This window comes from Bos taurus, chromosome 5, assembly GCF_002263795.3.
Source record: "Bos taurus isolate L1 Dominette 01449 registration number 42190680 breed Hereford chromosome 5, ARS-UCD2.0, whole genome shotgun sequence".
Taxonomy (NCBI): Eukaryota; Metazoa; Chordata; class Mammalia; order Artiodactyla; family Bovidae; genus Bos; species Bos taurus.
In genome coordinates, this window is record NC_037332.1 from 111,978,630 (window position 1) to 112,004,905 (window position 26,276).

The 26,276-nt window shown below is 49.8% G+C and overlaps 1 protein-coding gene, 1 long non-coding RNA gene and 1 other non-coding gene across 3 annotated transcripts; 2 read left to right on the forward strand and 1 right to left on the reverse strand.

Annotated features, from left to right (window-relative positions):
• Window positions 1-9: 9 nt before the first annotated feature.
• Window positions 10-140, reverse strand: LOC112446871 (small nucleolar RNA SNORA33). Its single transcript, XR_003034957.1, has one exon. It is a non-coding gene; the product is annotated as a small nucleolar RNA SNORA33 (small nucleolar RNA).
• Window positions 141-10,978: 10,838 nt separating this feature from the next.
• Window positions 10,979-14,454, forward strand: MCHR1 (melanin concentrating hormone receptor 1). Its single transcript, NM_001103292.1, is given in 2 exon segments — window positions 10,979-11,379; window positions 12,593-14,454. Coding segments are annotated over 2 exon segments (1,062 nt in total). The 5' UTR covers window positions 10,979-11,297; the 3' UTR covers window positions 13,573-14,454.
• Window positions 14,455-15,101: 647 nt separating this feature from the next.
• On the forward strand, window positions 15,102-19,796 carry LOC104972593 (uncharacterized). The gene is made up of 3 exons (XR_807002.4): window positions 15,102-15,837; window positions 16,463-16,576; window positions 19,573-19,796. It is a non-coding gene; the product is annotated as an uncharacterized lncRNA (long non-coding RNA).
• Window positions 19,797-26,276: the final 6,480 nt, after the last annotated feature.

The window sequence follows — 26,276 nt, forward strand, 5'->3', positions numbered from 1 at the left end:
AAAAAAAAGTCTTATAGCCATTTTCAGGGACCTTAATGACTTTCAGTGTTTTTAAGGCTTATAACATGGCTTTCCTTTTACCAGCATTTTCCAAATTTCTGCAGAAACATATTCAGGTAAGCAGATTCATTGACTGGGTTTGTTGAACATATTTTTAAATTGTGATAAAATATACATAACAGGAAATTCACTCTGGGACTTCCCTGGTGGTCCCGTGGTTAAGACTCTGCACTTCCAACTGCAGGAAACATGGGTTCAATCCCTGGTTGGGAAACTAAGGTCCCACAGGCCACAAGCTGTGGCCAAAACAACATACAAAAATTGACTTTAACGATTTTTCAGCGTACGGTTCAGTGGCATCACGTTCACTCACACTGTTGTTCAACCATCTCCACCATCCATCTCCAGAACTTTTTCATCCTCCCACACTGAAGCTTTGTACCACTTACATCCTAACTCCTCATGCCTCCTTCCCTCAGCCCCGGGAAACCACCGCTCTACTCCTTGTCTCTATGAGTTTGACGGCTCCAGGTGCCTCACATGAGTGGAATCATTCACGGCTTCGTTTGTTTCCTTGATCTGGCTTCTTTCCCTTGGTCATGTCTTCCGGGTTCAACCCTGCGGTCACACGTGTCAGAATTTCATGTAGCTGCTTTCCCATGCTTCCTTGGGATTTCCGTGAATCTCAGGATGAATCTCTACCCCTGAAGGTGATCTCGTTTGTTTTCCTCACAATCAGAGAGGGCCCGCGGTCTCTGGGTTGCCTCACAGCTGACTGGCACCCACTGCCTGCCCAGGGGCATGACAACCACTGCTGCCAGGCTGGTGGGAAGCACTGGGGTGGAGGCGAGCCTCGGGTCAGGGAGCACGGCCAGTATTGCTTGCATTCTGCTCCCTTCTGCCCACCTCTGCACCCAGGGCTTTCATGGAGATTCCTCTACTAGCCATTCATCCTCCCCACGTTGATTGAACGCCTGTTGGGTGCCCGGCGCTGTGTGAGGTGCAGGAGGTACAGTGAGATAGGGCAGACATGGGCTTTGCCTCCCTGGAAGTTATAACGTAGTGAGGGAAAGGAATTAAACCATCAACCACTCAATAAATAAATGTCTGCTTACAATTGTGATGACTGCTATGAAGTTAAAGTGAAGTTGTGCAGTGTCACAACTGTGTCAGTCGTGTCCGATACTGCGACCCCATAGGCTGTAGCCCACCAGGCACCTCCATCCATGGGATTTCCCAGGCAAGAATACCGGAGTGAGTTGCCATTTCCTCTTCCAGGGGATCTTCCTGACCCAGGGATTGAACCCTGCATCTCTTTTGTCTCTTGCTTTGGCAGGCAGATTCTTTACTACTGCACCACTTGGGAATCCCCATGAAGAAAAAGTGTAGGGTACAGTGCAAATGTCTAAAGTGGGGTGCCAGGCTGCAGAGGGGACCAGGGCTATGCTAAGAACCCACTGACTGACACGGCAGTCATGACCTAACACCAGAATAAGGGTCACAGTCCCTGCATGCAAGGCATGCCAGGCTAACAGAGATGACTGGGTGGACTAGGCTCCCCTGGGTTTTGCATGTCCAGCACCCCCTCTGTTCTCTGCCCCTTTTAGGAATTGTTGCTCCTGTTTCCAGGGTCTCTGGGGGCCCCTCCTTTGTGGTAGGAGATGTCAGGTAAACTGTGCTTTACTTTTGGAGAGAAAACCGTGACACATTCAGAACACCGGACCCCAAACCTTTCCTGAGATGTCAGGCCTTCATATTTTCACGGCATTTGTCTCACACCTCTGGCATCTGCTCCCTTCCACTCTCCAGGCCCTAGCTCATGATGTTATCAACATAGCATACTGTCTCATGTGACGATGAAGTGTTCAAAGTCTTGAGAGAGTCATTTCCTAGGCAGGTTGATAGGAAATCTAGGGGTCCCCAAGGAGAGAGGGGTCTGGAATTCTCAAGGAGGAAGAAAGGACAAACTTTTCACAGTCTTTGTAGACCAGGACCTGGGGACTGGAGTCGATGAAAATGAGAGGGTAACAGGCAGGAAGGCCAGGGGTCTCCAAATGGAGGAAATAGCCTGCAAGTGTCAGACATTTTTCTCTCTCTTAAGCTGCAGGAGGAAACAAACTAGCAATATTTTTTCCTTCTCTATACAAATTTAAAGGGAGGTTTCTCTTAAAATACTGTGTTGCCTTAATGACACCTGGTTTATTCTTGAGCCTAGAGATATCCAATGCCTTATTCTTAGGGAAATGTGTGTCTTAAGCTATGCTAATATGCTATGCCTTTACCCCAAACTCTGTCTCCAAGTCGGTTCCGCTGCCTCTTGGCCCAGAACCTACTTGACAAACCAGTATGTTATACTCAGATATTGTTCCCCTAATCTATGTAAATGAAACCATTTGTATGGTGGTCTGCCGTTCTTCAAGATTCAAGTTAATCATTTTATGGCCCAGGATAAACCATTTGGTGCCAAGATTATCCCAAAATGCATCTTATGGGTGAGGGGCCTGGTGCCATTCTGAATTTTAAGACATTCCTTTCTTTTATTAACAGACTGCTAGTGACTATATAACATCCAGCTGAAGACTAGCAGGGGGGTACTCTTTCTGCCCCCTTCTGATGCCTATGTCAGAAGCTTTCTCTATCTCCTTTATACTTTAATAAAACTTTATTACACAAAAGCTCTGAGCGATCAAGCCTCGTCTCTGGCCCCGGATTGAATTCTTCTCCTCCGGGGGCCAAGAATCCCGGTGTATTCGCGTGATTCAACAACAACCTTTCAGTCTGAGAATTGAAGAACCATCAAAAGAGATAACGAAGTCCCGAGGAGAGATGGCAAAGGTGTGCCAATGACTCTGACAAATAAAAGCACAGTTTCTGATTTTTTCCTGCTTCTTGCAATACAGAAGATGGCATTTGCTAGATCAATAACTCCATCCCAGGTGTCAGGGACTGTATTTATTTTCCACGGCAACGATTCCACATTTGAAATAACAGCTGCAATTGGAGTCACCACATAATTACGTTTACAGTAACCCACTGGCATTCTCTGACACCCATCTGCCTTCTCCACTGGCCACACTGAGAGCAGGATGTGATAAAATCACCACCCAGCCTATTTAAAGGCCTTGATGACACCATTACTCTCTCCAGTCCCCCGGGGGTGCAATATTGCTTTTGGCTTATCACTTTAGTGAGGAGGGATCTCCATTTGACTTCTGTCCTCATCGAATCCCTTACTCTGCCAATCCAGGAGCCAATACAGTAGTTCTGTCAATGGCTGGGGATACCTATTCCAGCTACAGATGAAGGGGCAGGGAAACAGAAAGCTTTGGAGATCCATGGGGACTGTTTGGAAGTCAGTCTAGTCAAACTCAATTTATTACCTGGAGAAGGATGTCCATATGCAGCATCCTATGCCAAAATAATAGAACTGAGTCATTGACATGCCCGTCACTAGGGAGGTGGCTAACTAAACTCTGATATATACATGTAATATTAATAGGATCCACTTAAAATATTTATTTATTTATTTGGCTGCACTGGGTCTCAGTCGGGGCGCATAAGATCTTCGATCTCTTGTGGTATGTGGGGCCTTTTTAGTTGTAGCTTGTGGAATCTTTTTTTTTTTGATTGTGTCATGTGAACTCTTAGTTGTGACATGTGGAATCTAGGTCCCTGACTAGGGGTTGAACCCCTGGGCCCCTGCATTGGGAGAACATAGTCTTAGCCACTGGACCACCAGGGAAGTGGATCCACCCCCTTCAGTCCAGTCCCTCAGTCGTGTCCAACTCTTGGCGACCCCATGAATTGCAGCACGCCAGGCCCCCCTGTCCATCACCAACTCCCGGAGTCCACCCAAACCCATGTCCATTGAGTTGATGATGCCATCCAGCCATCTCATCCTCTGTCATCCCCTTCTCCTCCTGCCCTCAATCTTTCCCAGCATCAGGGTCCTTTCAAATGAGTCAGCTCTTCGCATGAGGTGGCCAAAGTATTGGAGTTTCAGCTTCAATGTCAGTCCTTCCAATGAACACCCAGGATCGATTTCCTTTAGGATGGACTGGTGGATCTCCTTGCATCTTCTCCAACACCACAGTTCAGTAGCATCAATTCTTCAGTGCTCAACTTTCTTCACAGTCCAACTCTCACATCCATACATGACCACTGGAAAAATCATAGCCTTGACTAGATGGACCTTTGTTGACAAAATAATGTCTCTGCTTTTTAATATGCTATCTAGGTTGGTCATAACTTTCCTTCCAAGGAGTAAGTGTCTTTTGATTTCATGGTTGCAATCACCATCTGCAGTGATTTTGGAGCCCCCAAAAATAAAGTCAGCCACTGTTTCCACTGTTTCCCAAATCTATTTGCCATGAAGTGATGGGACCGGATGCCATGATCTTCGTTTTCTGAATGTTGAGCTTTCAGCCAACTTTTTCACTCTTCTCTTTCACTTTCATCGAGAGGTTCTTTAGTTCTTCACTTTCTGCCATAAGGGTGGTGTCATCTGCATATCTGAGATTATTGATATTCCTCCTGGCAATCTTGATTCCAGCTTGTGCTTTATCCAGCCCAGCATGTCTCATGAGGTACCCTGCATATTAGTTAAATAAGCAGGGTGACAATATACAGCCTTGACATACTCCTTTTCTGATTTGGAACCAGTCTGTTGTTTCATGCCTAGTTCTAACTGTTGCTTCCTGACCTGCATACAGGTTTCTCAAGAGGCAGGTCAGGTGGTCTGGTATGCCCATCTCTTTAAGAATTTTCCACAGTTTATTGGGATCCACACAGTCAAAGGCTTTGCCATAGTCAATGAAGCAGAAATAGAAGTTTTTCTGGGACTCTCTTGCTTTTTCGATGATCCATCCGATGTTGGCAATTTGGTCTCTGGTTCCTCTGCCTTTTCTAAAACCAGCTTGAACATCTGAAAGTTCACGGTTCACGTATTGCTGAAGCCTGGCTTGGAGAATTTTGAGCATTACTTTACTAGCATGTGAGATGAGTACAATTGTGCAGTAGTTTGAGCATTCTTTGGCATTGCCTTTCTTTGGGATTAGAAGGAAAACTGACCTTTTCCAGTCCTGTAGTCACTGCTGAGTTTTCCAAATTTGCTGACCTATTGAGTATAGCACTTTCACAGCATCGTCTTTTAGGATTTGAAATAGCTCAACTGAAATTCCATCACCCCCACTAGCTTTGTTCGTAGTGATGCTTCCTAAGGCCCACTTGACTTCACATTCCAAGATGTCTGGCTCTACCCGCTAGGATCCATTTAAAACAATGAATGTAGTTTTTTTTTTTTTTTTTTTTTAATGGATATATGGTATATGCTGATGTGGAGGGAGCTTCAAGAGAAAAAAGCCAGGTGCAAAATTTTATAGTATGACCTTTTTTTTTTTTAGTAAAAACAAAATAAAAGAAATTTGGCCATACTGGGGGGAAAAAAAACAAGACGTCCATTTACTACTTGATCCACTTTAACTCACACCCTGATCAGTAGAGCCAAGTGGGCTGAAGTCAGAGATCTGCTGACCAGACTTGAAGGGTTTTCTCAGATATACAAATCAAGTAGGAACTTAGTGGGCCAGCCCCTCATCTATTTATGATCAATCAGTTACATCAGCCTCTGCAGGGCAATCACCTGGAGAACTCCACTGGTGCCGTCTATTATGATAACCACTCTATTACAATACCCATGCTCACTTTCCTCTGGAAATAAGTGCTGCCACTTGCTTTCTCCCACCCCAGGGTCTCACATCCCCGCAGAAATAAGGACGCCTTTTTCCCACCAGCAGCTCCCACCAAGGGCTGCTTGGTGGTGCTGCTACTTCCAAAGGTTTTCTCAAGGCCGTGGTTTTTTGGGGGATCAAGTTCTGGGTACCAAAGAGTGTCGTGTCCATTACATTCCATTAGGGAGGGTGACTTTATTTTGAAAGCAACTGGGAGCCACTGAAGTGTTTTCAGCAGTATAGGGTGATGCAATTTCTTTCTTTCTTTTTTTTTTTGACTGCGCTGCACGGCTTGTGGGATCTTAGTTCACTGACTAGGGATCGAACCCGGGCCCAGGCAGCAAAAGCACCAAGTCCTAACCACTAGACTACCAGGGAAGTCCCCTGGAAATGTCTATCTTAACAAAACTACTCCTGCTATTCGGTGGGAGTAGAGTGGAAGGGGTGAGGCAGGAGAGAGGGGAGCAAGTGAGAATCGATGCCGCAACCCTAGTAAGACTTCGACACATGCAGACGGTGGTCAAGTCCTAGAAAGTACAGGGCAGGTGGGTGTCACCATGGGGGGAGATAAGGGGTCCCCTGAGTAAGGCATAGTAAGTAGGGGCACATGGATGGGAGGGGAAAGGTTCATTGCTATACTTAGGCTGAATCTACCTCCTGACTGCGCTAGGAGGGGCAGGTCAAGAGTCGGATGGCTTGGAGCAAAGTAGGTCAAAATTTCCATTCTCAGGAGGAGGTGATGCGCAGTATGGGCTCATCTGGGCTTCCCAGGTGGCGCTGGTGGTGAAGAACCCGCCTGCCAATGCAGGAGACATAAGAGGCGCAGGTTCGATCCCTCGGTCGGGAAGATCCCCTGGAGGAGGGCATGCAACCCACTCCAGTACTCTTGCCTGGAGAATGCCCAAGACAGAGGAGCCTGGTAGGTTACAGTCCACAGGGTTGCAAACAGTTGGACACAACTGAAGCATCTCAGAACGCACACAGGCACACATGGGCTCATCCACCGCTACAAGTGACCAGATGCTACATTCCACGGGATCCCTGAGAAACCATATGAAATGTGTCTCAGGAAAAGGGGGAAACAGGAAAAGCATCTTTCCATGGCTTCCACACTTCATTGGCCAAGGGTTCACGCTAAGGAGTGAACTCTCCCTGTACTTCCAGGTCACTCCAGCGTGGGCATTCCCTGGGGTCCCCTAGTCTAAGTTGTGACAGCCACAGAGAGGACTGGGGTTGAGGGTAGATAGTACGTGGTGTGGGCCTGGGACACAGCACGGTCAGGTCTTACCCACACCTGTACCTGCAACTGGTCGGAGACTGCAGAGCAGGGTCATTGTAGCAATGGATGGAATAAAAATTAGATGTGGCCGAGAGGATTTGAAGAGGTACACGTCGGTATCCAGGAGGGATGCTCAGCTCTCAGTCACTAGCAGAAAGGAGATATGGTTTAAATTGATCATTTGTAATGGAATGAATGCTGAAGTTTCTACCTGAATGCTTCCTTAAAGAGGACATCCTTGACTCTCCTCTCTAAAGGACCCCAGTCACTCCCATCATCCCATTCATTCCCTACCACACGAATCATCTGCCATTGTGGACTGACTGACTCAGCGTTCACCCCCTCCACTCCACCCCACCCCCAGCATGACAGGCCAGGAAGCTAAAGCCTTCTGTTCCAGGTCCCTTGGCTGCTTGGTCATGGTTTAAATTTCTCCAGTCAGGCAGAGACATTTTCCCTGGCATGATTCCATAGCTATTCTTTCATAAGCACTTAAATCCCTTCATGATTAAGTTACCAGGACTCATCTGGATTGAAGCCTTGAGCAGGATATCTTGTTTACTTATTGGCTTGTGCATGCATGCTAAGTCGCTTCAGTCATGTCTGACTCTGTGTGATCCTATGAACTGTAGCCCGCCAGGTTCTTCTGTCCATGGGATTTCCAGGCAAGAATATTGGAGTGGGTTGCCATGGCCTCCTCTTGTTGTCTGACTTATTATTATCTGTCTCTCCCAACTCTGTCACTGAAGCTCCTGGATAAAAGTCACTCGTTTTTTTTTGTTGTTTTTTTGTTTTTCTCTACTGCATCCACAGAGCCTAACACAGTACTTGGTATAACAGAGGCTCAACCAGATTTCATCCAGATCTGCTGGATGAAAGGGTGGATGGATGGATAGATGGAGGTGGGTAGACTACGGCAGGTAAAAGAGGAGGAAACAGTAGGCTATAAGGCTCATTTCCGCAACCTGTAAACTCTGAAATGCTCCAGGGCTGAGTCCTCGAATCTCTTTTCCAGTCACCCTCACTTTAGGTAAGCTCCTTTGGTGTCATCAATTTAACTTCGTAGCTCCAGGCGTGACCTCTCCCTGGAACTTCTGACTCATATCCAAAACTACCCAACCTTTTCACGCAGATGTTAACAGACATCTCAAATGTAACATATCCAAACAGAATACTGCGTTTCTCCTCCAAATCATCTCCTCCTACAGCCTTCCCGATCTCCCCTCTGCCAGGCATTTGGGGTCATCCCTGATACTTCTTTCTCCTGTATGTTTCTGGTTAAAACTACAGCCAACCCTCAGGGCTCTACATAATGTACAAACACCCACCATTTCTCCTGACTCCCATCTCCCCAATCTAAGATACCATCCTATTTCAATTGGATTATTGCAGTAGTCTTCTTTAAAAAATAATAATAATTTCATTTGTTTATTTATTTTTAGCTGTGCTGGGTCTTCGTTGCTGCTCAGGCTTTTCTCTGGTTGCAGCGAGTGGGGACCACTCTTCGTTGCGCTGTGCAGGCTTCTCATTGTAGAGGCTTCTCTTGTTGCGGATCACAGGCTATCTGGGATCTTCCTGGGTCAGGAGTCAAACTCATGTCTCTTGCATTGGCAGGTGGATGCTTTACCCCAGGGAGAAGCCCCAGAGAAGCCCTGCAATAGTCTTCTATATCGGGTGCTTCTGTCCCCCCGTGTCACATCTCCCTCGGTCACCTCTGACTCCAGCTCCAGCTGCAGCACACAGGTGTGTGCAGGCTTAACTGGTCTGGAGCCGACATGTCTCACCTCCAGCACACACCTTGTGTCTGTCTGCTTTTCACCCAGAAGCCTCTTGGCTCCCACACGAGATTCACCTTGCACTGACAGCCTCTCGCCTCAAGCGTGAGCTGCACATCTTTTCACTTTCTGCCGCATCTGATGCAGCAGGAGTCTGCTCCTCCCATGCTCCCAGGAGTGCAGTGTTAACACCCCAGCGGCAACACTCAACCACTGGGGGTCGAGGCAACTGGGAAAAGGCAGATGATTCTGGGAAACAGTCCATGCCCTTTTCAAGGATCCTGCTAAATGCAAGCTCCCCTTGTCCACAGCAGCGATGGTGATAAAGCACCTTCTCTGAGCTTTGTCCCTTTTCCTTTCCCATCGTCCTTGCTTCCTCACGCCTGCTCCTTGTGTCATCACTTGGAAAAGCTATGTACACATGAGTCCTTGTCCCAGGACGATGACTGAGGCCCGATAGGATTTCCCCTTCTGCACTTTCCACCTGCTACCCTCCCTTTTGGGCTTCCCTGGTGGCTCAGTAGCAAAGAATCCACCTGCCGATGCAGGAGACATGGTTCCATCCCTGGGTCAGGAAGATCCCCTGGAAAAGGAAATGGCAACTCACTCCAGCATTCTTGCCTGGAGAATCCCAGGGATGGAGGAGCCTGGTGGGCTACAGTCCATGGGGTCGCAAAAGAGTCGGACCTGATTGAGCGCCGAAGCGCCGACATGCACACAGCGTTTACTTAAACATTGTTTCTTCTTTGTTTCGCACTGGAGCCAAGAGTTTCATCAGGAGGAGGTGAGCTGATAGCTGGGTGGCCTTGCCCTCCTCCTGGTGGCCTAGCCAGAGACTGCCCTTTCTACTCTGTACTTCTACTTTGTCAGTAACCATCTCAAGCAGGTGGTTTTGAGAGCCTTTTAAAAATAGCTTAATAACTGTTATTATTTTCCAGTACAAAGCAAACCATGCTTTTAAAAAAAGGAATTTGAACATTACAGCAACTTTGGAAATGAAAGCCCTTCATAAACTGCTCTTCCAAGTGTTGTACCTGGTTTGGCATCTCCTGGGAACTTGTCTGAAATGCAGAGTCTCAGGCCCCTCTCCGCCTGACCTGCTGAATCAGAACCTGGCAGCAGCCTCTGCAGAGAATTCACTCAATGCTTTGCCCTCTTAGGCTGTTCCTCAGGATCTCTTTTGGGATTCCCGGGTGGCTCAGCAGTAAAGAATCTGCCTGCAATGCAGGAGCTGCAGGAGACTCGGGTTCGATCCCTGGGTGGGGCAGATCCCCTGGAGGAGGGCATGGCAACCCACTCCAGTATTCTTGCCTGGAGCATGCCATGGATAGAAGAGCCTGGTGGGCTAAGTCCATGGGGTCGCAAAGAGTTGGACACGACTGAAGTGACTGAGCAAGGATCTCTTTGGGGGTCTTTGCTCTGAAATTTGTCTCAAGGAGTTCCAGGTAAACCCTCAAGGACCTTAGAGCATTTAGAAAACTAAAACCTCTATAAGCCTGGTCCCTGCTGATCCCAGGGAAGAAAGGAGTTTGTCCTCTTCTGGTCCCAAGTCCCTGGGCATCACCAGCTCGGGGTGACCTGAATCACCTCTGCTGCTGCTGCTGCTAAGTCACTTCAGTCGTGTCCGACTCTGTGTGACCCCATAGATGGCAGCCCACCAGGCTCCCCCGTCCCTGGGATTCTCCAGGCAAGAACACTGGAGTGGGTTGCCATTTCCCTCTCCAATGCATGAAAGTGAAAAGTGAAAGTGAAGTCGCTCAGTTGTGTCCGACTCTTCGCGACCTCATGGACTGCAGCCTACCAGGCTCCTCCGTCCATGGGATTTTCCAGGCAAGAGTACTGGAGTGGGGTGCCATCGCCTTCTCCGAGTCACCTCTGAGCGCCAGCCAAACGGCTCAACAACCAGCAACTCCACAGCTTGGAATCCATGGGGCGCTGGCAAGGGGCCTTGGGTGGCCTGGAGGCGGGCATGCCAGTGGTCCAAGCCTTCCCTTCCCAAGTTCCCAGCACAGCGACCCCAGCCCCTGCCCAGCGGCCCGGGGGGAGGGGGGGGGCGGGGAGGTGAAGGGCCGGGCCAGGCTCCCTTCCTCCTCCACAGGGAGGCAGCCCGTTGCCTCTGGAGAGACTGGAGCCTCGCGGGCAGCCAGCAGCACCCGCGGTGGCACAGGAGACACGGCCCCAAGTGCAGGAGGGAAGGAAGCCCGGTCCCCGATGGGGTTGACCGGCCGGCTGGGCTCTGCAGGCAGTCGGAAGCCAGAGCTGCGGCGCAGGACCGAAGAGGTTAACGCGCATCTGCCTCCGAATGTTAATGTGTCTAGGTGATGTCAGTGGGAGCCGGGGAAGGAGGGAGGGGAGAGCGGTGGGGATCGCAGGCGGCGGAGACTGCCGGGCAGCCCGAGGAAGACCCCCCTTCCGGACTGCGGGGCTCCTGGGGCCCGGGCTCGGGACCGGCGCGGGAGGCTGCGGCAGCCTGCGTGGGTGGACGGGCGAGCGGGCACCCCCGGCGCCGGCGGGATGGACCTGGAAGCCTCGCTGCTGCCCACCGGCCCCAATGCCAGCAACACCTCGGAAAGCCCGGATAACCTCACCTCGGCCGGTGAGATGCGCTGGAGGGCGGGCCTCCCTCCTCTGCGCCGCCGAGGGTGGGAAACAGGAAGGTTTCACCTCTGAGCTAAACTGCTTGCGAAACTTTATGCCAGTTCTTGGGAATGAGATGGGCAGTCTGCCCTCCCGGAGGGCCAGGGGAGAAGGGGACTACGGGGAGGAAGGGGCAGGGGCAGAGGCATGCTAGCCTCGGATGTTGGCCAGCCGCGAGGGAGGCAGGGGAGGGCTGCTGAGGAGTTCCGAAGATGCTTTGCCGGAAAAATTCCAGGCTACAAAAGCAAGAGAACCTGGAGGGCTGTATGTAGGGAGATGGCTGGAAGCTCACTCATTCGCCCATCCCCTTGGTTCTTTCACTTGAACTACGTGATCTGGTGGGCTCTGAAACATCCTTACTGTCTCCTTCCCGGAAGAGGTGTGGGAAGGAATAACTCCCAGAGATGTGAGGGGATTAACTTTGCTGGTGAAAGGCTCTTCCTGACATTTCCAGCGCTGAGATGCCCTGGAATTCTAGCTTTGAAGGGGAAGAGAAGAAAACAGAGGAAAGGTTTGCATGGAGAAAATTCTTGGGTTGCTGGGCTGCGGCACACAGGTTCAGTCTAGTCACTCGGAAAGCCCAGGCTCAGAAGATAGGGACCCAGGAGAGGGGGGGCTGTGGGCCTAATGGCCAAAAGCCTCCATGAGACAGTTACCCACAGAGATCCCCAGGAATCAGCGCACGGCTTCCAACCAGCGACTCCTAAAATGAAATGAGCAGGGCTGCAAATAGGAAACGAGGAAACACATGCTCATGCCCACACATGCACACACGTTCGTGTCCTGCTGGCTATTTCGATAATGTTTCCTGGTGAAGCCCCGAGGCCCACAGAACCGTTCTCTGCAGACAGCTGTGGTTCGTGACGCTGTGCCTTCTGAGAAAACGCAGGAGGCAAAGGGACTGGTCCTTTAATGAACAGGTGGTGCAGGAGACTCTGGTGGGATTGAGCAGGGAGCTGGTGCAGGAGGGCATGGGGTTAGGTTTAGCAACGGTGTGGGCAGAGAGGATGGCAGGGAAGATTCCAGATGAAAGATGGGCCCTGAACTGAAATGGCAGGTGGATAGAGAGGTGGGCAGGCGCATGGCTGGAGGCTGAGCATGCCAGTAGGAGTTCAGCCCTCAGAGAGCAGAGTCCATGTCGAATGGTCAACCCTTGCTCCTTCTGTCCCCAGGGCTGCCTCCTCGCACAGGGAGCATCTCCTATATCAACATCATCATGCCTTCGGTGTTTGGTACCATCTGCCTCCTGGGCATTGTCGGGAACTCCACGGTCATCTTCGCAGTGGTGAAGAAGTCCAAGCTGCACTGGTTCAGCAATGTCCCCGACATCTTCATCATCAACCTCTCGGTGGTGGACCTCCTCTTCCTCCTGGGCATGCCCTTCATGATCCACCAGCTCATGGGCAATGGAGTCTGGCACTTTGGTGAGACCATGTGCACCCTCATCACGGCCATGGACGCCAACAGTCAGTTCACCAGCACCTACATCCTGACCGCCATGGCCATTGACCGCTACCTGGCCACCGTCCACCCCATCTCCTCCACCAAGTTCCGGAAGCCCTCTGTGGCCACCCTGGTGATCTGCCTCCTGTGGGCCCTGTCCTTCATCAGTATCACCCCCGTGTGGCTCTATGCCAGGCTGATCCCCTTCCCCGGGGGCACCGTGGGCTGCGGCATCCGCCTGCCCAACCCAGACACTGACCTCTACTGGTTCACCCTGTACCAGTTTTTCCTGGCCTTTGCCCTGCCCTTCGTGGTCATCACGGCCGCCTACGTGAGGATCCTGCAGCGCATGACGTCCTCCGTGGCCCCCGCCTCTCAACGCAGCATCCGGCTGCGGACAAAGAGGGTGACCCGCACGGCCATCGCCATCTGCCTGGTCTTCTTCGTGTGCTGGGCGCCCTACTACGTGCTTCAGTTGACCCAGCTGTCTCTCAGCCGCCCGACGCTCACCTTTGTCTACCTGTACAACGCGGCTATCAGCTTGGGCTATGCCAACAGCTGCCTCAATCCCTTTGTGTACATCGTGCTCTGTGAGACGTTCCGGAAACGCCTGGTCCTGTCGGTGAAGCCAGCGGCCCAGGGGCAGCTCCGCGCCGTCAGCAACGCCCAGACAGCTGATGAGGAGAGGACAGAAAGCAAAGGCGCCTGACGCTTCCCCCTGCCACCCTGGGCACCTCCACGTCAGGACTCCACAGCAGACCATGGGGAGAGACACTGAGAGCAACCCAAGACCGCTCTGGGAGGTTGTGGGGAGATGGGGTGGTGAGCGGTGGTCACAGACCACTGGGGACGCTTGGCGCCGGGTCTGGGGGCTCCAAGCATTAGAAATCTCCTTCTGAGAACTGGATGGACGTTCGGGTTGAACAGACACTGAGCAGGAAGACTGGTTTAAATGTTCACTGAGCCCTACACCTGCTAGCTCTCACATGTCTTTTTCCCAAGAGGAGAAGTAGAAGGCTTCTGGCCAAATTTGTTTAAAATCAGGCAGGGCTCGGGTGTGCGCAGTGGTACGGCACAGGGCCCTGGGGAGATGGGAAAGGTGCCAGAGCCTCAGTGCTCTTTCCTGTCTCCCATGGGTAGGATGGAAGGCAGCCTTTCTCCCAAGCTGGAGGATGATGAAGAATAAAGCATGCGGGCTCTCCAGGTTCAAGCATCCTGTGTCAATTTCCCTTTCTCTCTAAGCGATGCATGTTTCTTTGGGGGGTGGGGATGGGGCTCTGAGCCCACAGAGGTAAAAGCCCAATTTGCTGGGAGATCCACTACCCGGGAATGACAAGGCTATCGGGTGGGTGCGGGTGGGGGCTTTGAAATTAAGAAAAATGGGGAGGGGTGAGGGGGCTTTGCAGCTGTGAGGACATTGTCTCCATGGGGTGCATTTGTCAGTCACCAGATCCAGAGTGACATGCATCAGGGTCCTGCACGTTCAGGGTTCATTCTAAGGCCTGGAGCTTTGGACATCAGCTTTTTGCTCCAGCCCTTTCTCTCTGAAGTTAAAAAAAAAAAAAAGAATAAAGGAAAATCTCCACCCACATCTCTCTGGATGCTCCTGTATAATTGCTTGGGCCTGGGGGTTGGGGGGAAGCGATGAGGGTGGGTGGCCAAATAGGGAAGGAGGGGTCTCTTGGCTGTGGAATCCAGACCTTGGTTCAGGCTGCATTGTAGGAAGCAAGAAGCCGGGGATCTGCACGTCTAAACCCACAGGGAAGATGACACAAATGGAATTACTGTGAATTCATTAAACGAAAAATTCGCTGCCAGGCTTGTTCTCAGACTCAGCTTCCCATCTTCTGCTCAAAAGCACTTGGTTGTTACCATTGCCGGCTGTAACGAGTGCCACCCACCACCTCCTCCGCTGAGTCACAAGTTGCAGGGCTGGCTTCTTGGGGCAGCCTGAACCTGAGCCTGCCTCTTGCTGCGGCTGCGAAGATCGTGAGCCACGTTGAGCAAGAAGATTACAGATGGGGCCGCTGGGCGGCAGCCAAGGATGCTGCGTCTCAGCTTCTTCAAGAGAAGCCCGGAGCCAGGCGTCCTGCATGAAGACGTGGATGAGACAGTGGGAGCAAACTGTGAGTCCTGATTCATCCAGACACATCCTCAAAGCAGGTGCATCAGCAGAGCCTCTTCTTGGTCCTCATTTTTCACTGCGGAGTTGCAGCAGGTAGCCTGTTTAGCAAACTTCTGGGCAGCTTCTTTGGGTCCTTTTGGGAGCTTTTTCTAATCATTAGTATTAGTATTTCCCTCTTGCATTCCATTCCACCCAGGGCATGGGGAATTGGGGTGGTAAGGGGTGGGGATAGTTAGTTTTCCTTACTCTCTAACAGTGGGGTCTTTAGCTGTCACAGGTAAGCTCCAAATCTACTTGAGATGTACAAAAGAAAAGCAACTCTTATGGGAGCCTTAAGGCAACCCCTACCCACTGGTTCTGCAAAAGGAGCTTTTCCTGTATCTGGTTTGCCTGTGGAAGGCTTCCCTGGGTCTGTCTTCCCCACCCCCTCCCCCTTCAAGGAGGAATCTAGGAGAGGAAATAGTTGAGATGGCCTCTCCTAGGAAATGCAGGTGACCAAGGCTACAGGTGGGTGAGTGGGCGGGTGAATGACCTGCTGAAGGCCCCAGAGACTCTCAATGCCATATTGAAAACTGAAGCTGAAGCAAAATGGCTTGAGACGGGAACGTGAGTGGGTGGTGATGTAGACAGAATCGAGGGGAGAGGAATGGGGAGAGGTGAACTCATGGCTGGAGAGGGAAAAGAGGACAGAGAGGTTATCATGGGGGTGGGGGCAACTCTTCCAATATGTCTTTCCCCAGCCCAATCCAGCAGTCACCTGAACAGACTGGCGTATACAGCAGTGGTCCAGGCAATGGAAACATCCTGGATTAGAGCGGCGGCAGTGGAGATGGAGAAAGAAGCACATATGTGAGATACATTTGTAAAGCAGAAGCCACAGGGCCTGGGAGGAGCTGGCTGTGGAGGATGAAGGAGAAATAGAAACTTGGAAGTCACTGGCCTCTAGGGAGATGGGATGATCTAAGGAAAGAGTGAGTGCAGAGGCAGAGAGAGAAAGGCTTGACATTTCCATGCAGAGGTTGAACAGAGAAGGAACAGTCAAGCCAGTAGAGACATCTGTAATATGTAAGTAAGAAATAGCCAGAGAAGTAGAAGGAAATCAGAAATTGTGGCATCATAGAAACAAAAGAAGAGTCATTTAAGGAGCAGTGGTTGGCTGGACCAAAGCTGTCCAGGAGGTCAGATGGATGAGACATGGAAGGGCCCATTGGATGTAAGATCATGGTGGTCACTGGGGACCACAGCTGGCTGGGGCTGAGCAGTGACCCCCTTTTTTAGAGAAAACAAATCCTCCCAAGTTTGCTGCAATCCCTGCCACCACTCCCTACTGTCTAAAGCTCGGTCTGAGTCACTTTTGTTTCCCCTGGTTCCTGAAAGTATTTATAATTGCAACACTTGTTCGGGAGCAATAAGTACTATATTGCAGCATACTTATTTATTTATTTACTTTTATTTTGTTGGCGGCACCGCACAGCTTGTAGGATCTCAGTTCCCCCACCAGTGATGGAATGTGTGACATTGGCAGAGAAAGCACCAGGTCCAAACCACTGGGCTGCCAGGGAATTCCCTGCAACATAATTCTAAAAAGGTGATTTTTAAATTTCTACTAGACACAGAAAGCATACAATGTAACCATGTTCGTTGTTAATTATATTACTTTTCCTATCCTGTCCTCCATGAAGCTCCAAGGGTTGCTCCAGGTTCTTTCCCTTCTCTGATTGATTGCAACTGACTTACAAGTCCTGCCTCTGTCCTGTGATTTGACCTCTCTGCCCCATGCCTGGGCTTCCCTGATGGCTCAGCAGTTAAGAATCCACCTGCCAATGCAGAAGATGAGAGTTCAGTCCCTGGGTCAGGAAGATCCCCTGGTGAAGGACAATAGCTACCCACTCCAGTATTCTTGCCCAGGAAATCCCATGGACAGAGGAACCACTCAGGCTACAGTTGAAAAGGTTGCAAAGAGTCAGACACAACTAAGCAACTGAGCATGCACACACCCCGGTGCCTGCCTGAATCCTACCCACCTTCTACTCCAGCTCAGTTCCCTACTTGCGCACAAAGCCTTCCCAGCCCTCTCCAGCCTGCAATGAGTCAGTCATTCTCTGGGCTCCTATAAAACTTCCAAGTTATGCCACTTATTAGGTGATTAATCTTGCTCTATGTCGACTTGAAATATTGTGCAATGTGACAGTTGCGAGTCACATTTTATTGGGGGGCAAAATGAGGACTGCAGCCTGAAGACAGCACTTGCGTTAGCTCTGAGGAACTGCTCCAGAGAGGCAGGGGGAGCGTTAGTGTATATGTGATTTTGGTAAAGGGAGACTACGTGCACAATGCAATCAAAGCACGTATATTTTGCAGAAGCTTTCTGCTGGTCATGAGGAGCAGTCATCATCATGAAGGATTTTAACGCTTTTCTAGATATGAGGAGGTACAAGATTTAGGCTCATAAAATCGGCTTCTGAACATATCCAACTCCCTGAAGACCCCCCATCAGCCCCAACAGAGAGTGCCTCATTTCTGCTCTCCACTTTGAACTCCTTTCAGGGGTTGTTGAAAATAAGCAGCTGCAGCAGCACATGATTTAATCCTTGTAGAGGTGGATGGCAAGCGCCCATGACAAGTGCCAATTTGTAACTGACGTATTGAATTAAAATTTATTATAAAAGGGTAGCCTTATATATCCTTTTAAAAAATGAGAATTCCAAAGTCTTAGAGTTAAGCAATGAGTCTTCCACATTATAAAGCTATTTATAACAGTAATTAAAGTAGTGGTAACATTTTACCTTTATAAAAATGTCACAGAATTCAAATCACAGCTTGAATCCTCAATGATGCAAGTGTCTTACACAATGAAGGCTTGGTCAGTTTTAAGATAAAATTCCTCCATCTTCCAGAATGTCTCACAAAAGAGCTGAATATACCTCTATGAGGACAGAAGGCAAGGATGCTAGCTGTGTGAATTCTCTCTTCTCGTGTGAATCCTAAAACTGATCCTAATCAATCAATCCTAATCAATTAACAGCAAATCCTAATCAATCAATGGAAAGGAGCTTAATGAGAAGACCAATAAGGTCCACTTTGAATATGGAAAATGCAAAATTGTGTTTCCCTTCTATCTCTATGTTTCCTTAAGAAACAGGTTTTTAAAAAATCAAAACAAAAACAGGACCTAAGCAGAAGTCTGCTGTGGAGAATTCTAGAAAACATTTCGCTTCCCTGACTAAAGGAAACAGATCAGGTTGGTAGCATCTGGGCTCTTCCTCCTTTCTCCCTGCCTTGAATGCAGATGCATCAACCGGAGCTGCAGCCACTCTCTTGAGATCATGAAGTGACAAGTACGAGAATGCAAACCAATGCTCCAGGGCTGATGGGTCAGGAAGCCCAAGAGAACATGGGTCCCCAAGGGCATCAATGACTTGCTGAACCAACATCAACCTCCAGGCTTCTAGGTGTGCGAGAAAATAAATCCCTATTTGTTTAAGCAACTGTTCTGTTAACCCTCGTGATAATGTCCTAAGCTTCCAACCTAAATCTTCCTGGTTTAGGAAATACAGACCCCACCCTAGCTCCACAGATGGGGCCCAACTGGCTTTAACCAGTTGCTATCCCATCTCCCTGTTCACAGTGGTTCATTCAGGGGAGGTGAGAACAACCAATGGGAAGTAAGAAGTCAGCCAGGACTTCTGGGAAGGAAAGTGTTGATTCTTCTCTGTTTAGAGCTACTGAACAGGGTACCTCCCAACCCCCCACTCTAGACCTGACCCAGGAAGCACACGGCTCCACGAGCTGCCAGCAGCCACCTTGGAGTAAAGCTAGGGTAAAACCTTCCTGAGAATGAAGCCAGTTCAGAAGTATCAGAGCTGAAAGAGAGAGGGTGAGAATCAGTTGACATTGTTTGGGCCTTGATCAGCCTTACCTGAAGCTAGGATGCTCTTGAACTGTTTCATTATAGGAGTCAATAAGTTCCCTATATTTTAACAGCTATTTCAGTTGGGCTTTCTATTATTTGCAATTAGGAAGTCCTGATGAGAAAGATATGAACATTTTAGTTGCAGCATCCGAACTCTTAGTTTCAGCATGTGGGATCTGATCCCTCCTGCTGCAACTAAGATCCAGCACAGCCAAATACAAATTTTTTTAATAAAAGAAAGATATGAACATTCTAAAGATTAGGTTGGTATTGTGGACTGACTTGTCTTTGCCCAAAATTCATATGTGGAGAGCCTAACCCTTGTGATGGTATTTGTACATGGGCCCTCAGGAGGTAATTATTATTATTATTTTTGGCTGTGCTGGGTCTTATGCCGTGCAGGATCTTTCACTGCAGTGCACTGACTCTCCGGCTGTGGCTCTCGGACTCAGTAGTTGTGGCACACTGGCCTAGTTGCTCCAAGGCGTGTGGGATCTTAGTCCCTGACCAGGGATGGAACCTGAGTCCCCTACATTGCAAGGTGGATTCTTAACCACTGGACCACCAGAGAAGTCCTCGTGATTATGTTTAGATGAGGTCATGAGGGTGGGGTTTTCACGAGAGGATTAGTGCCCTGATAAGACTCTCTCTCTCCACTCACACACACCAAGGAGCGGCCACGTGAGGACGCAGTGGGAAGGCAGCCATTTACAAACCAGGAGAAGAGCTCTCACCAGGAAATAAATCAGCCAGCACTTTGATCTTCGACTTCCAGCCTCCAGAGCTGTGACAAATAAATTGTCTGTTGTTTAAGCCACCGCGTCTATGGTGTTTTATTTCAGCAGCCCAAGCTAAGACAATTGGTAAGAGCCTTTTTAGTTCTAAATGACAAATATCCAACTCAATTGATTTGAGCAAAAAATTCTGGCCTAGTTAGTGGAAAAGTTCAGAGCTTGCTAAGCTTTCAGTCATGAGTGGATCTAACAGCTCAAGCTCTGTCCTCAGGACAGACTCTCCCTTTCTGTCTTCCCCATGCCCTCTCTCTCTCCATTGCTTTGCTCAGTTTTCCTCTCTGTTGCCTCTTTCTCAAGTGATGGGGTCCCCAGTGTAGTAGCAAAGATGACCTCCAGCAGTTGTGTGAACTTGTATTGTCCTCACAGGCAGCAACTACAGGATATTAGCCGGGACTTCAGTCCTGCCACCTGACATGTTCTTGCCATCTTTCCCTCCAACATCTGTTTCAAAACCCAAAAAAGCTTCTGAATGATCCCCTGTGAGTTACCCACCTTCCCCTTCCACCCAACCACGCATAAGATCTAGGAACATGGAACACTCTTATTGGCTGGAGTAGGTCACACGTTCACCCGAGTGGGGTTACATCACCGGCAGGCCCATTCTGTGTATATGTGTGTTTTGTAGTTCTGAAAAGAAAAAGAGAATCTATATCACCTTAAGTAGAAAGAAGTGTGATGGGCAAAAAGACAATAGACATCCCACCGGGAAGGGTCTCAATAATTAGAGAGGGTGGTGTGGAAAAGAGAATGGACAAAGGACAGGTAGGAGAATCAAAGAGATTGAGAGGCCAGCCAGGAAGCCAGGTGATTACTGTGGAGAATTCTGCACAGGAAAGAATCTTTAACCTTGAACCTGATGAAAACTCTGGATCCTTCCCCCTGAGTGCCCAGTGGCACATGCACATAAAACACAGCCCATAAGTCTGGAAGGTTTATAATCTCCTCCCCAGTGCCCGAAGAGGAACCCTGGTAGTGCAGGAATCTGGGTATCTGACAGCCAAGTCAGACAGAAGACCCCAGACGGCTGTGAGGAGGCACAGTGCCCACTGTCAGAGTGAAAACAGGCAGGGCCTGCTAAGGACAGGACAGAATCTTAGGGACCTTCACCTTGCAGGGCTGGGCAGAAGAAGAGAAACCAGGAGAGGAACCTGGGGATCAGCTGGAGCAATAAGAGGACAACCTGGAGAGCTTGACAGCCTGGAAGTCAATGGAAAGGACAGTTTCCAAGACAAAGTGAGTCAGAGCGCCAGATGCTGCAGAGAGGTCAAGTTGAGGGCTGAAAAGGATGTGTCATGGGTTGAATGTTGTCTTCCAGAAAGGTATGTCCAAGTCTTAAGCCTCAACACCTGAGACTTTAACCTGTTCTGGGTCTTTGCAGATATGCAGATATAATTAACCTAAGGATCTCAGGATGAGATGATCCTGAACTCAGGGTGGGTCCTAAACCCTGTGAGCGATGTCCTTGGGTTTTGTTTTGGTCTTTATGCTGTACTGGGTCTTCACTACTGCTTGTTGCCGTGAGTGGGGGATACTCTCTAGTTGCGGTGCATGGCCTGCTCACTGGGGTGGCTTCTCTTGTTCTGGAGCAAAGGCTTTAGCACAGGAGTGGGCAGGCTTTAGTAGTCGGGCTCTTGGGCTCGAGAATGAGGGCTCAGTAATTATGGCACATGGACTTGGTGGCCCCGAGGCGTGTGGAATCTTCCCACACCAGAGACTGAACCCAGGGAAGTCCTAAATTATGTTTTATAAAAATCTCGTTTGTTCTACAGATTCAGTGCAATCCCTATTAAATTGTTGTTTTAGTCACTCAGTCGTGCCTGACTCTTTTGTGATTCCCTGGACTATATAGCCCGCCAGGCTCCTCTGTCCATGGGATTTCCCAGGTGAGAATACTGGAGCAGGTTGCCATTTCCTTCTCCACGACCTTGGGTTTTTATTAAAAGAGAAGGAGATTTTAGACACAGAGATACACGGAGGGCAAGCACGTGAAGCCTGAGGCAGAGACTAGAGTGATGTGTCATGAGCCAAGAGACAGAAAGAGTGGGAGAGAGGCATGGGATGTCTTCTCCCTTGGAAGGTCCTGGAAGGAACGTATCCTGCCCAACAACTTGATTTTGAGTTTTGGGGCCTTCAGAACTGTAAAAGAATAAATTTCTCTCTCTTTTTTGTTGTTTTCAGCTATCCAGTTTGGTACCTTGTCCCAGCAGGCCTAGGAAATGAATTCAGGGCTTGGATTTAGAAGTAGAGAGGTTGTTGGTTGACCTTGGTGGGTTCTGAAGCATTAGGAACAACTCTCCCAGGATATTTTGACCATGGCAGGGAGGACAGCTATGGCAGAGCAAAAGCAATGTCATTTAAAAAAAGGTCTTTGAAAAAAACAAAACTGCTAATGAAAAAGTTGCTCCAAAATCAACGGTTGAAAGGACAGAACTCAGAACTTCAGGCGGGAGAAACTCATATAGGCCTCATTGTATAAGCAGGTGGACTGGGGAGATGCCAGTTGAAAGACATCCAGGTGCTTTCTCGGGTAATGTCCCTCCTCTTCTGCCTGAAGAGGCTTAGGAATGCAAAGAGGAAGAGGAAGTGCTAAGCTTTGAACATCCAAAAATATATTCCTGAGTGTAAAACAAGGGAATAACCTTGAAAGCCAATCTTTGCCAAGAAAGAAAAGGGTGTTCTAAATAATGGAAGCAGGCATTAAGATACTCAGACAGGCCTGGTGGGTGGCCTAGGTCACCCAGAGTTGTGTCGTGAGTCTGAAGAGAAGTAAGTCAGGGTATGATGCAGTGGGCATGACCCCAGGAAAATCGTGCAGAAAGGCAGGGGCCAGGGACGTAGGAGGTCCAACACGTGGTCTAGGTCCTCCTTCTAGCCAAAGCCAGGGGTTGAGGGGACAGATGAAAGTCCTTGTTTCTTGACTCTTTTTCTATTTGAATCCCTGGGAGGAGATCCATATTGGGTGAGAGCTGAGTGCAGCAGGTCAGAGGGGAGAAGAGCTACATGGAGGAGGAAAAATGGCCAGATGAATGACCCACTCCCCACGGCTGCAGGCGTCCTGAGATAACTCGGGTCTGGCAAGAAGATTGGAGGGGCTGAAGGGCCTAGGGGCCCTTAAGGTCTCAGGGCTGGATCCCTCCTGGGATCTCCCTGCTGGTCCAGTGGTGAAGACTCTGTGCTTCCAATGCAGGGGGTTGGGGTTCGATCTCTGGTTGGGGAACTGGGACCCCACATACCAGATGATGTGGCCAATTTTTTAAATTTATACGTGTATGAAAAAGAGAGCTATTACTCTTGTGGGGGCCCTCATGCACGGGGCAAGGTTCCAGCAGTGGGTGTCAGGGCACTCCAGAAGGCCCTCAGGTCATACTCTGTGGACCCAGCCACCACCATCACGGACAGTGACAGCAGAAAAAGAGGAGAAACTTAAAAGGACTGAGCATGTACCCTAAGAGAACTGAGTCATCCACTGGAGACAAATTAAGCTGGAAGACGCTGTGGCACCATGAATCGGCAAATTAGGGCTCCTTCCTACTTCGCCGAAGGCGAGCAGGGGCTCATCAACTCAGTCACAGGCAACTGAGAAGCTACGTTTGTCGGGGCATTTTTTTCTTGAGTGTTAATCTGTGCTCCTGCTTCCCAGGCCACGGTCACCCTGGCAGGGCTCCAGAGGCTGGGAGCAACGACTCTACGATTCTACGGCTGCTGGAGGGGGTGGGGGCAGGGCTTGCGGCAGAGGGTTCTTGGGGGTCTGGAATTTGGAGATGAAATGTTAGTGTGAGTGGAGCACAATTCCCCAGGGACTCTCCGGGGATAGCTGCCTCGGGGGGAGGATGTAGGAAAATCAAATTCAAGAGTACAAATCAGTACTGTCACATACCCCGGAGGCTAAGGAGAAGCACCAGGTGAGAGAGAGACCTGGGCTGTTGGATTTTAAAAGTGACAGTCCGAGAGCCTGCCCCTCGGTTCACTTAAACCTCCCCGAAGCGCTGGGTGTTCATACAAAACACAAACAAAATCCAGAGGCACCATTTCCCCATGTTCGTGTTCTGAGGCTGGGGTTCACACCAGGTCAGGAGCCACAGCTGGTTTGGATCAGAAACTCCACATCCCGCATGTCCCCACTTAACCCGCTGCCTGATTAAAGGAAAAAGGGACCGGTGATGCTGGTAGGTCACGTCCCCATAGGCCCCTTTGCTTTGCTGTTGTTTAGTTGCTATGTTGTGTCTGACTCTTTTGCGACTCCATGGATTGTAGCCTGCCAGCCTCCTCTGTCCATGAGATTTTCCCAGGCAAGAATACTGGAGTGGGTTGCCATATCCTTCTCCAGGGGATCCTCCTGACCCAGGGGTCGAACCTGCATCTCCTGCATTGGCAGGTGGATTCTTTACCATCTGAGCCACCAGGCAAGCCCTGATCCCTTTGCTTAGGGGGAGATTTAAAGTTGGCTGCCATCTCGTCCTAGAGGAGCCAGCCTTCTGTTGCCTGGTTTGCGTCCCCAAATTGTCTCCTGGGATTGGGGGTGAGAATGTGAGCCTGAGACCCAGACAGAAGCCCGTTCATACTCCTGCATGGAGATCTTGGGCAAAGCATTTAAACTTTGGAGGCTTATGGGTACAATAATTCCCACCTTACTGAGCAGTTAAAAGGTTCAGAGGAGGGTGTGTACACCGTGTGTCTAGCACTGATGCAGGAACAGGTAAAAGTAGTTTAACTTGATTCTGCCATCCATCCTTCTGCCGCCCCCTCTCCCAGCTCTAACCCAATCAGCACGTTCAGGGTTAAATACCCTGCAGGAAGCAGAGCAAAGTGACTCAGAACCGGAAATTGGTTTAAGGGGCCAGCTCAAGCAAGCTTCCCCTGACCTTGACCTTTGGCAATCTTAAAGAAACAAAAATTTAGAAAACCTTTTCTTGTGAAGGGAAAAGAACAGTCTCCTTGGGGGCTCAGCCCCCCTGGCATCTCTGCAGGCCCCTTTACATCAGGGTCTTGGGCAACATACCCAGGGCATCTGTCTACTGTGGGAACGGGGGCCCGAGTGCCTTGCCTGTAGAGGACGGCTGAGAATCACAGCGGGTCAGTGATGGGGAGTCACTGTCAGAAACTGCACACTGATCTCAATAAAAGGACACCCAACTCTGTCTTTCTTAAGTGATATTGAGGGAGAGGAGCTCCTGCCAGGTTCAGAGGAAAGAAACCGCCCCCCCCCCCCACTCCTGGCAGCAGGGGAATGGGGTTGCCACAGCAACGAGCTGCTTTCCAAGTCCACTCATTATATGGTTTTTGAATTTGACTTCCTCCTGTGTATACATCTAGCAGCTCCATTTCCCTTCTTGCCACCAACTCACCCCCTTAGGCTATTCCCCTCCCTTCAAGACCTGGCTCTGGGATGGGATGGTATTTACTTAGTTGTCCTCTGCTGCAGGAAGGGGGTCACCTTCCAGGGCCCAAGAGCGAGCTCTTGTCTAACACTTAGAAATGAATGGTCTGAGGAGACACATGCTGCCCAACCAAGAGACTTTACTGGGAAGGGGCACCGGGGCGGAGAGCAGGAGGGTAAGGGAACCCAGGAGGTCTGCTCTGCCACGTGTGGCTCACAGTCTTGGGGTTTTATGGTAATGGGATTAGTTTCCAGGTTGTATCTGGTCAATCATTCTGACTCGATGTCCTTCCTGGTGGCGCACACACCACTCAGTCAAGATGGAGTCCATTGATGAGGATTCTGGGAAGTTGGTAGGACATGTGGTGTCTCCTTTTGACCTTTCCCAAATTCTTCCGGTTGGTGGTGGCTTATTAATTCTGTTTCTTACCAGGACCTCCTGTTATAAAATAACTCATGCAAATGCTTACTGTGGTGTCTGGCCAGAGTGGACGGTTTCAGTCAGTATTCCCCTAACACATTGGGAAGAGCCCCCTCTTCCTCTGTGGCCAACTGGTCAACTTCCTTGGGCAGCACTTTGGCAGACAGGAAGTACATACCCTTTGACTTTATAGCTTGGGGGGTTTAACCCTGGCATTGCAGCATTGTCTGTAGTCACTCCAAACAGGGAGCCATCTTTGTTTCACTGGTTAAATATCAGCTGTGGCTTGAGAGTGCTATGTGGGTTTAGGAACAGCAAGACAGATTCCATGGGCCCCCATGGCAAGATGCACTGTAGTCGTTTAGTTTCTAAGTCATGTCCAACTCTCTGCAACCCCATGGACTGTAGCCCGCCAGGCTCCTCTGTCCAGGGGGTTTCCCAGGCAAGAATACTGGAGTTGCCATTTCCTTCTCATGTTAAGTCACTTTAGTAGTGTCCGACTCTGTTAGACTCTGTTAGACTCCACGGCAGCCCACCAGGCTCCCCCGTCCCTGGGATTCTCCAGGCAAGAACACTGGAGTGGGTTGCCATTTCCTTCTCCAATGCATGAAAGTGAAAAGTGAAAGGGAAGTCGCTCAGTCGTGTCTGACTCTTCTCGAACCCGTGGACTGCAGCCTACCAGACTCATCCGTCCATGGGATTTTTCCAGGCAAGAGTACTGGAGTGGGTTGCCATTGCCTTCTCCGATTCCTTCTCATAGTTAAGTTCAAAAGGCCAGTTGTT